At 41.3% G+C, this 12,443-nt stretch overlaps 1 protein-coding gene across 1 annotated transcript in view; it reads left to right on the forward strand.

Annotated features, from left to right (window-relative positions):
• Positions 1–12,443, forward strand: part of LOC145414941 (uncharacterized) — a 193,963-nt gene that overhangs the window by 22,642 nt on the left and 158,878 nt on the right. The window contains exons 3-4 of the mRNA XM_080284354.1: positions 4,617–4,702; positions 5,416–5,562. Coding sequence (XP_080140480.1) covers positions 4,617–4,702; positions 5,416–5,562 — 233 coding nt within the window. The remainder of the gene's footprint in view (positions 1–4,616; positions 4,703–5,415; positions 5,563–12,443) is intronic.

Raw genomic sequence — 12,443 nt, forward strand, 5'->3', positions numbered from 1 at the left:
TTGTTTCGTGTTATATACATGGAATTTAAATCAGAATCAACTCCGGACAGTTTGAATAATTACGAATATTTCCACGTTTAGCCAGTTGATTCAAAATTCGTTATCAGTCATCCGAGCACTGCCATTGTAAACGGATTAAATATGAGAGAGAGAGAGAGAGAGAGAGAGAGAGAGAGAGAGAGAAACATGCGTCTTCTTCAACGTGGATTATTTAAGTGATGTTCTGGGAGTGTTACCTAAGGCCTATACACGTGGGAATTGTCCTATCTGGTGCCATATTCAGCGAATTGACGTCACTGTTACGTAAAGTTATCCAGAAAACCCAGCCGTACCGCCACCAAAAAGTCCCAGGCTGAATACATAATCAGTTCTACAATCACACACACAGCCATTTTTATTTAACTAACTGTGTGGATAAATTAGTACCGTGCAGTCTATCCAGAGTATATATCAGTGGGACTTGTAGAAGATTTTATAAAGGTGAAAGCTGACCAATCTCTACACAAGTACATACGCCATACAAAGATATACCATAAATATAAACAACCATATCTCACACATCCTTCATATACATATAAGCACATCACACACTAACACGTGTACACATAACCACGTACCACACCCATTCGTCCATCATACAGACCACATACGTAACTACGTACACCACACGTATACATTCACATGCACAAAACACATTTATTTGCAGTCCACATATCAACTATACAAGTAGGCACTTACCACATACATACATATATTCACATATCACTCAAACCACACACCAAACAGATATTTACACATACACACACACACACACACACGAATTTACGCACCACTCAACCATATACACATACCGACCACATACACATTTACGCACCGTACGCGCCACATCAGGTTTGAACAAAAAGCAGGGTTGTAAATTAATTCTTTGACTTTTTTTTTTTTTTTCGCTGAACTTGCCGGAGATAAACGTTTTCTGTCCAATAATGACTTACTATTAAACTTCTTACTACGCTGACGGGCTTTAGATTTGAGTTTTACCACCACCAGACTACTTTATTCAGTTTGCCCGAGATGTTATGTGGTGTTAGGATTGGACACAAACCCCGTTAACTCCCTCGCTACCACGGTTGTCTCGGCTGTATAAAATCATCAAGAGAAAGCAGGAATGAATAAAAATACGTCCTCTGGTTGAAGAAGTCAAAACAACCTGGCGATTTTCCTCAAGTCGGGGGAGATTTTTTTTTTTTTCTAAGGGGGTGTTAGATTATGGCACAGTCGACTGGGGCGTGGGTTAGATATAACCTGGATTAATCCTGTCGCCATTAAAGATCATTCCTACGTTGAATCAGATCGTTTCCCGTTGGCCTGATTAAGATTTTTAAAAAATCGCAATTTTAGTGATTGGAATAAAGGTTAAGTGGCGTCTTTTTAGCAGATTGTAGTCTGGGTGACAACAGCAGTGCCTGCCAAACTGTCAACACCGATTCCTGGCAATTTAGTGATCCAGTGCCTTCCACTGTAGTTCCATGGGTAGAAAAATTTGTCAGAATTCAAGTACTTCTTTCTAGATTTCATGAGATTACAGAAACACGAAATATGTTCAGAAGTTCATTTTGTGCTGAGCAGTTAGGATTGGAAGGGTCGACCCGGTTTCACCTTAATAACCTACTTTTTTTTTTTTTTTCTGTGGTTTTGTATAAGAACCCTGACCATGTTTCCACGGCTGTGACAGCTGGTAACAGTACAGACTTGGCACAAGGCTTCTGAACCACTCTAAGGTCCTTCAGCCTCCTGGCTGCCAGACCGTTGCCACGGTTGAGCCACTTCGTATTGTTAGTGTGATAACGCCAACGGCTGTATTCATCTTACAAAAGATGTTATTTGGGTGCAAGGGTTCAAAGGACAACACTGGCTATAAACTCAGTGTCCGAAATTTGTGTTTAATGATAGTTTGCAATATATCAACAGGTCGATTTAAGCACAAAGAACGGCCTCATAGATACCTCGCCACTGCGAGTGCTAAAAGATGTGTTGAAATCCGATAGGAAACATCACTATATGTGATGATCTCACATCTTTTAGACCCAAACTGGTGAGGTGGTTAAGCGGTCTCGCTTTTATGTGTTTAATCAACCTGATTGTACATGACTGAGGTATGCCCTCTTGGAGTGTTCTTTACCTCCGTCACCCAGGTTGAAGCGCGGTTATACTGTACTTTTATTCACTTTCCGTTTGTTTGTCTCTGCCTTGAATTACCGACAGACTAAATGGTAAAACAAGATGAGTTTAGACTTTAGAGGGAAGTTCGTACTGAAGCAAGTATGACGTAATATTGAAATTTGGTGGTAGTGCGACGAGACAAGGTATAGTGGTAAATACTGGTACGCGTATTAGTTGCGCATTTTAAAAACAATATCATTCATCACTACCATCGTTAATGTCATCCTTCTAATCATGTTTTTTTGGGGGGTGGGGGGTGGGGAATTTGCATGAGGTAGACAGATATCGGGAATAGTTCTTTGATAGTTGGAGTGCACCATACTCTGTTCACTGTATGGTGCGTTATAACAAGAGATAAACATGAGATATCTGATCCTTGTCACGAAGTGCTACAGAAAGGATGTAGAGCCGTGGCATTGTCTCATTGTGCCACTGAGGTACGGAAAATATTTAGCAGAAGGTCGGATATCTCCACCCAGTTAAAATGAATGAATTAAACATAATTAGAGTGGGAAGCCTCACTTTCAGTCTCCCTCTTTCATTGCAAGAACTGACGCTGGCACACCGAGCTCTACAGTATAGAGAGGCTATCTCAGCCGCAAGCGTGTGATTTTGGCCGCCATACTGAAACACCTACACGTCGCTTATAATACAAAAACATATATGGATTGCGACTTTTTTTTCGGCCTAGTTCAACAAATTATATAGGGTACATTAGGCCAATGAGTATAAAACAATGCCATAGGTTTCTGCAGTGCAAAACTTACCCTTTACGGCAATAAGGCTGAGAAGGGTAATGGCAGAAAGGGTAAAAATAGTGTGGTATTAACGCTGAAATGATAGTGATGTTGAAGCTGTTTTACGTCGAAGTGATGGTGCTGAAATGGTGTAGGAAGTCCTTAGACTATCCATGTCATGAAACCGAATGTCAAGACTAATAAAGGCCGGAAGAAACATGGAAATATCCACACGACAATGTGAACAGAAGAGGATATGGAGAGAAAAACTGGAGATAAATGGGCCCCTTTTACTCGCCTCATTCATGCAGGGATACTGGGGAAGAATCTTCCCGCCCCACCCCAGGGGGCAGTAATGTTATACAATTAGCAACGAGATATATTTCTTACTTGTGAAATGTAACCCCATCTCTCTTCGGTGAAATTCCTGTGTCCATTTTTGTATCCGTAAGCTGCACAGTGGACCATGGCACTATATTTTCCAGAATCATCTGCTGCTTTCAAAAACCCACAGAGCAGCTCAGTACAAAAACGCGGGCATCAGACGTGGTGTAACATGGCTGCCGCTACACCAGAGCCACCCTGGCGGCGGCTACATAATTTATGCGGTGCTGCCCGTGAGAAAGCCTTCCATACTACAAAGCTCAGTGTGCTGGCAGCCACATCTTTTTGCCTGTCTTGTAATTCGGCCACCTTAATTTAGTTTGTAAATCGGCCACCTTAACTTAGTTTTTAATTCGGCCACCTTAATTTAGCTTGTAATTCGGCCACCTTAATTTAGCTTGTAATTCATCTACCTTAATTTAACTTGTAATTTGGCCACCTTAATTTAGCTTGTAATTCGGCCACCTTAATTAAGCTTGTAATTCGGCCACCTTAATTTAGCTTGTAAGTCGGCCACATCAATTTAGCTTGTAATTCGGCTACCTTAATTTGGTTTGTAGTTCGGCCACCTTAATTTAGTTTGCAGTTCGGTCACACTAATTTAGCTCGTAATTTGGCCACCTTAAATTAGCTCAGATTTTCGTCCTTACAGCTCATTTTCAGTCACTCAGTGGCAAAGACAATGCTTATGGCTCTACATCCCCTCTATAACACTTTTTCGCTAAGAGCATCACATTTTAGCTTTAATATATTGTTACAGTTCAGAATTCAAGAAGGGGAAGGTAGCCGTTTTAGGCCAAGTTACAGTACATAGTATATATATTATAGTGACGAGAAGAATCAACTTAATGTTAACATGACCAGATGAGTCACATTCTAGGTCTTGTTGACAACCAGTATTTTTGTACGCTTAATACTCTTAATACAATGGCGTCTTTTCTGGATTGGAGGGATTATATTTAGGCTTCTCTGACCCATTTGTTACCGAGGGGCTAAGTTGAATAAAATCGTCTACTAGGAGCAAAAATTAGCTAAGAATACGCCACCTTCCTAAGGTGTTATGAATTGTAGACCGGCATGGAACTAACTATGAGACACCAAGCACATTTATAAGACATTTCCTGCATACTACAAACTTGTATCCATGCATAAGGAGTCAGTGAAGATAGAGGCGTGTGAAAAACTGACATATGTTAGGTGGGTCACAGCGAGAAAAATTGTTAGATAAGATACCAAAGTTCTCCTTGGTACTGTTGGATCTCTTGGTGTTGCCAGTTCGTGGAACTGCGTTTGTTTTGGCCGGGAAGAACAAAACAAAAGATGTCATCGATATGGAAGGATTTTCTTCCAACCCCTTTATCGTGAGTTTTTTTTTCCTAAGCTAACACAAATTGTCGAGCAGTGGCAAGAATGAACGACAAAAGACATCACCGTACTGGAAGTATTAAAAGACCCTGTTCTGCTGAAGAACAAAACAAAAGATGTCATCGATATGGAAGGATTTTTTTTCCAACCCCTTTATCGTGAGTTTTTTTTTTTTTTTCTAACACAAATTGTCGAGCAGTGGCAAGAATGAACGACAAAAGACATCACCGTATTGGAACTATTAAAAGACCCTGTTCTGCTGAAGTTAATTTGGTTACCCCATGCCATTTTCTTGTGGGAAACAGGGTTAGAACAGATCCACAGTGGCTAGATGGAAGCTTTCTCATCACGTGATATTCCCGAATGATTAGGGTTGGATATGCAACCCGCGGTGGACATAGTGTGGACGCTAATACTCTGGTAGCACATTCTTTCATATATCTGTATATGTTTTCAACCTGTCTGTTTATGCAGGTACATTATACACAAACAGCCATTACAACACCAATTGCTCCACAAAAACATCCCCTTCTTCATTCTCTCGCAGAGAAGAAATACTACTTTGTAGTGGATCTCATCTGGGTTGTTAAACAGTAGGGTTAGGATCATGATGCATGATTCGGTTGCTTGATTAACTTTAGGGTGATTCTTCATCACTCACAGGTAAAGTGTAAGTGGTGAAAGTTGTGCCTGGTGGTGTCCAATGCAGCTGGACGGACTGCTGGTGGCGGTGGCGGTGTTTGCCGCTGTGACCCCCACCACCGCCTTCCTCCCCACTTCCCTCAACTTCTCAGACCCGGAGCTGGAAGATGTCTTCTGTCCACACCTCATGAGCGGAGAGTCATGGGACCACAAGGTTAGTTGCCACCGTATCTTTTCTTTCTTTCTTTCTTTGTCATATTTCTTTTTCTTTTTTAATGCGTTTACTCAACTCCACGACCACGTCATATGACGTGGCAAAACACACTTTTCAGTACGGCAATGTAGTTCTCTTTTTTTATTCGTACTCTTCTAAAGGGAGACTTTTGAAACTGTAAGGGTTAGATGTACGTTTTACGGGCGCTTTCACTTCGAGAGGTCTTTCTCAAGCTGGATAAGATCGTCCGGTGGTACCTAGAATAAGCTAAAACAACACGTTATCTTCTTGCATAGGTTAACCCTTTGACTGCATAGGGTTTCTCTGTGATGGTGAATCAAACTACCGGAAATTAAACGTATGAAAACAGCTGCAAAGTTTTTTGGTGAATAACGCTGCCTTGGGCTATACAGACTAAAATATCCGAGCAGTTTTAGTTTTATTGGACTTTTCGGCATTTGACTGTTTTTTTTTTTTTTTTTTATGCAGGAAATAATTGTCTGTACTTAAAGAGGACCAGCAACATAAACCCGTCTCCAGCACTGAACAACACCTAATAAACCCAACTAATATTCACCCACTCACCCACCCACGTATAGCTCATCTCGTCATCACAACTAATATTCACCCACTCACCCACCCACGTATAGCTCATCTCGTCATCACAACTAATATTCACCCACTCACCCACCCACGTATAGCTCATCTCGTCATCACATTTTAGAACCGTTTCATAACTCGGATCCTACACATTTCGTCACCACGTTCTGTTCGTTTCGTCACCAAGTTCTGCCTGTTTCGTCGCCTTGCACTGAAGCAAAATTTACCTGTAGGCGACAGTACAATCATTTCGAAAGGATTTATAAATATGTTCGATTTTCTTGCTTACTAAAAACTAGATAATTTCTGTTACTGTATTTCAACGGCAACAGCAATTAGCACCAATCACCATTTAACGCTTTGGATCTTCATCGGGTATTTAGTGCAGTGAGTTTCTGTAAATACTCAGCTGCTGATTTCCTAATTACAATAATGATGAAACGTTATATCTGTACCGGTATATAAAAGCGACCTGTACATGAAACTCTCTTTGTAGATACCAAAAACTACAAAAAAACAATATAAAAATCTGCTATTGCATTACTCTACGCAGTGCATTGGTCAGGAACCAAAAACTGTCATGCTTTGTTGTTTGTCTGTTGCATTACGTGTGGGAGAAGGCCCTGCCAATAATTAAGGAGCTTATTTATTTATTTTTAAACATGGCCATCCCAGTTTCCAGACACAAATTTGCTGTACTTAGTCCGCTGTCATGCAGATTTCAGCATGTGCTCTGCAACTGCTGTTAGCACCCAACACACAATATAAACATTCAAATAAACATAGTTGGCATAAACACCAAAAAACAAGAACTCACACAATTCATCAAACAACAAAACATACACACTGCCATCTTACAAGAAACAAAACTACGCAAAACACAAAAAAACACCTACATTTCATAATTTCATCACCATTAGACAAGACCGGGCCGACGGCGGAGGCGGTGGACTCACCACCTGGTACACAATCAACTTTTCAGATACAAGTGCACACACAAAGTCACTTCCCCCACATGACACCACAACAGAAATACAATCAATTAAAATACGCACTGGTAATAAATCACACATAACAATCGCCAATACATACATTCCCCCCCAATCGTCCGCACAATTACTCTCCACAAATACACATCACTAACATACCCAGCATTATCCTAGGTGGTGTTTTCAACGCCATGGCATTGGTCTGGCATGTCAACAACCCTGACACAGACAGAGGGATGGTACTACAACCCCAAACAGATAATCTTTTCATACTCAATAATCTCCAGCAACATACCAATAACCCACACCAAGCCTCTTCCTCCAATCATCCCCAGACATCACCTTTTGCTCCCCAAACCTCGCCCCCACAACATCCTGGAGAGTGGTCAAAACCCTTGGATCTGACCACCTCCCAATCATCATCACTACCAAAACCACAATCACCCCAGCTGGCCACAGACACACATTCACTAATTATAAGAAAGCCAAATGGGAGGCCTTCACAACCGAAACAGAACAACACTTTGAAACATTAAACAGTACATCCATCACAAACATCAACACCGCTGTGCACACTTTCAATACAATTATTCAAAATGCAGACAAAAGAGACATCCTTAGAGGCAAGAGAAAGAGAGAGAACCCCAACTTCACACCAGAAATTCAAGGTCTCATCAGTCGACGGGACACACTACGACACATACACAAGACACCATACAACTAATACAAGAACTCAACACTCAGATAAACAATAAAATATCAGAACAGCAAATACTAAACTGGAATAATTATCTCCAAACACTTGATCACAAAACAAACACCAACAAACTCTACAAAACACTAAACAGCATCACACTTGCCAACAGCAACACTACACAATCACATGCTGCCATCACAACAGACACCATACCTTCAAACAAACAACAAGCAAACACTCTCATCAATCACTTTTCACATCAGCCATCTAAACCCCCATTGCGGCGACCGACGTGTCATCCAACGCAAGAGACAGTTCCCCACAGACCCAGACTTCGCACCTTTCACTTACAACTAGACAAAGCACATCAATAGCAACCTTAAGCACTCATCTGCCTGTGGACCAGACAACATAAGCAACATACACTTTAAACACCTTAGACCATAAGGCATACAAGCACTCACCAACATATCTAACTACAGCTACTCACACAACATAATACCCAACATCTGGAAGCATGGCAGTATCATCACTATCCCCATACCCAACAAAGACCCCACGTTACCTTCCTCACACCGCCCCATCACACTCCCCTGCACCTCCTCCAAAGTCACTGAATGACTGGTATGACAACTAGTTACATCTCACACACCCCTAGCCCCATCACAACATGGTTTTAGGCCACTACACCCAACAAACACTCTTTTTACAGACCTTACACAGAGAGTTTTTGATGGCATGAATTCAGCTAGGCCACCACACAGAACACTCCTAGTCACACTAGACATTGGCAAAGCTTTTGACGCCATCCCCCGCCACAACCTCACAAACAAAATATTCAACACAAACAAGCACAATAACACAAAAAGATGGCTGGCAAACTATTTAGCAGGCAGATGTGCAAATGTAACATTTGCCAGTCAGTCTTCGAACATCAGAAACTTCACAAATAGTGTCCCCCAAGGATCTGTTTTGTCCCCTACTCTCTTTAACCTATACATGCACGACATACCCACACCCCACACACCACAAATACACATAGCTTCCTATGTGGAAATCATAATATTTTCGTGTACACACCAAGACGCAAATACAGACACACACATCCTCCAACTTTAGCCCATCACGCTACACGAACTGTTCGCCACGAACAGGCTCAAAATAGCCCCAGCCAAATCTACAGTGACCCTTCTCACAAACTGGACAGCAGAACAGTCACATTCCACAACTTACCATAAACAACACACACACACACACACACAAATCTTTGGTGTAACATACATCAGTGTCACTTAACCTGTCACGTCCCGAGCTATTTCGAACCTCTAACACCCCCCAATCCCGAGGTATTTTCGAAATTTTTTTTTTTACTAAAACCTCCGCTTTTGGTGAGAAACATCGAAAATTCACAGAGAAATCGCTCACCTGAGGTTTAAAATACTCGATCCAGGTACCAGTACCTCCTTACCTGACTGGGTTTTCTAACAGGCTGGCACCAAAGAAAACGAGTTCTATGGGAGAGTAACTATTTCACACCACCCATAAACGGTATTTATTTATTTACTTGGTACGAATTTATATGTAGTACGAGAGTATGTTGGTTTTCAAACAGTAATATAGACATTATAAGCATTGTTTCACTCACTAACTCATCACCATACCTAACCTTCTTTTGCCCCATTACCTGATCATTATTTCTGACTGTTTCTTCCTCTAATGCTATGTAAACTTTGTCCTCCACATTGTCATCGATTGGGGAATCACTCTGGCCCAGAATGTCTTTACTGGCCAGGTCACTGGTAATAGGTGAATTGCTGAGACAATGGCGTGAGGGGGGAGGTTATGCAGTGTAAAGGCTGGTTCACACGAGCTGAATCGCGGCCGTTTTTTTCGCCGATTTGCGGGGGGGAAATGCTGATTTTCGGCATTTTTCCCAGAAAGGTGTTCACACGTACGGGGACTGCAGAGACAGGAACGCGGCAACAGTGCTTACAAACAAAGATGGAGCACCGTACTCATAGTAGGTGTGCAGCTCTTGCACTTGCACTTTTCCAACTTCAAGATGAGCCCTCACGGCCGCGATTTAGCTCCTGTGAATAGGCCTTTACTGCTACTCAGCTATCCGGGGCTTCAGGGGCTGTATGCATAAATTTTCTTAAGCATAAATAATGTACAAGATTCCTTTACTTTTAACTCATACTTAACCCCTTAACTGCGGAGCGTCACTTTCGTGACGCTTGGGAGCAAGGGATCATACCACAGGGCGTCGCTTTTGTGATTCTGTGTTATTTTGAATTCACCCGGGCTTCCAAGTGGGGGCTTGTATCATCTATCAGTACTGCCAATGTCCAACACTAGTCAGCACTCCTAATCTCATCTGTATTCCCATCCATTGTTGACAATTTAGCCATTTCTCCCCATTCTTGACTCCCCTCCCTACCCCCCCTCCATTACCCTATCCTCTCGCCTGCCCAGCCGTGCTACGCTAAGTAAATCTTCCCTGGAATTTTTCACTGATTTCATCCATTGAAATAAGCCCTATGTCCTATTCTTATACCAAATAATATATACAAGAAAGAAATAAGGTAAGTGAGAGTGCCAAACACCTGGAATTGGCTAATTATCACCTGACAACACCTCACGTGCACTCGTTCGCTAATTTTCGCTGTTTTTTTCCCCTTGAAATATGCCCTATAATCTATTTTCGTAATAAATATACATGTAAGGAGGGAAGGGAGAAGCCTAAGTGATATTTACATTCACCTGGAACTACCTAATTAATAATGTATTGTCTAGATTTCCTGCCAATCATATCAGTGCTAAACAAAGATGTTTCAAGATCTAACATTGGTAGCTCTGAATATATATCTCCCAAGTAGGCCTCTAATCTATTTTCGAAATAAATATACATGTAAGGAGGGAAGGGAGAAGCCTAAGTGATATTCACATTCACCTGGAACTACCAAATTTATAATGTATTGTCTAGATTTCCTGCCAATCATATCAGTGCTAGACTTAGCTGTTTCAAGAAGTAATATTGGTAACTCTGAATAACCCCTTAGCAGGCCTCCAGCTGGCCCTTCGTGATCAGGTTACTCTCAACTTCCGAAGCGAGAGTACGTATGTTTCTTCTTGCTGACTTCAAGGCCTTTTTTCACCCCCATGCAAATGGCCCTGTGACCTTTACCCCCTACTAAACCTCGTGTGGAAAGAGGTAAAGGGCTGACAATTGATAAAAGAGTGACTACGATCTTTCTATTGAGTAAAACAGTGCAAGTGGAATTGTAAATAATGTGTAAACAGCAAGTGAAAGTAATGAATGTAAATATATGTGAACAATGGAAAATAGTTTTATAAGTTATTTCAAGTGACAGTGCACAACACAGTGTAAATAAAATAGAAATGTAAATAACGTAAATAAAATAGAGAACGTAAATAAAAATGTAAATGAGTAGTATTATAAGAATACGAGTATATACCCTAGGAGTAATGAAAGTGAAAGTTTCACTCTAGCATGTCTGAATGCTATGAGTTATGAGAGTGAAGATGAAAGTGACATTCACTCTCAATGCCAGTTTACAGGACGAGAAAGTGAATGCTATTTTACTGAAAGAAATTGAATCCCTACAGTGACAATAAACTAATACTACTAAAGGAAACTTATGAATAAAGACTGTAGATATATATAAGTGTTATATAGTAATAGAAATATAAAGTGTGAGGGGTTTTATGAATAATAAATGACAGACTACTAAGAGCGAACTAGTGCCAGTGTGACGATCAGACGCGCTCGTAATTTCCATTGCTTTCACAGTGTTTTTTTTTTTAGTATGGATCCCAAACTACTTGAAAATTGTAGAATAGTGTTTATAGTGTTTGTATCTGGCTGTGGTAATCATATTACGGGTTGTCGGGAAGTGTAAAGTGGAGACTTCGTTACCCTACTTCAGAGGTCTCCACAAGTCCTACGGTAACTGACGAAGGCTCAACAATCATTCCAGGAGAAAGCTGAAGGTATGTGCCATAAGCATATGTAATTTTATTATTCTAGGACTAATAACTGATTTTTGGCAAATATTTTTTGAGAGTCTGTCGGAGCCCAAATAACCCCGCGGCACACGCAAGTCATTGGTAAACAAGCTCGCGGTGTAGGGGTTAAATAATCATACTTTTATACTCATGCTCATATCAGATACACCCAAACTGGAACGAACGTTAAAGTGAGATAGTTGTGGTAGTAGTGTAAACAAGATGTCGTATTCGTCTTCGTTCCCAGAGCTTTGCCTTGTTCGGTGCTTCCATTTAATTCGGCCCGACCTCTTTCTCCCGATTCCGGCAAAAAAAGACCGACATGTCGGTCTCTCCATACCGGCGAAAAAAGCGGCCGGAATTTCTACCAGGAAGCAAATTCCGGCAAAAAACGACTGCGATTTTGCTCGTGTGAACCGGCCTTAAGGCATTGTCTCTGCTTGGCATCTTGTAGAGGAATAGAGGAAGTTGTCCCATGTATATGTACGAGATATCACGCGCGAAAATTGAAAATTGTGCAAATTACGGACCTTGCAATTGCACGACGTACCAGTACGTCGTCAGGA

Source organism: Coenobita brevimanus, chromosome 101 (genome assembly GCF_032717465.1).
Source record: "Coenobita brevimanus isolate Jiangsu-jjx chromosome 101, ASM3271746v2, whole genome shotgun sequence".
Lineage (NCBI taxonomy): Eukaryota > Metazoa > Arthropoda > Malacostraca > Decapoda > Coenobitidae > Coenobita > Coenobita brevimanus.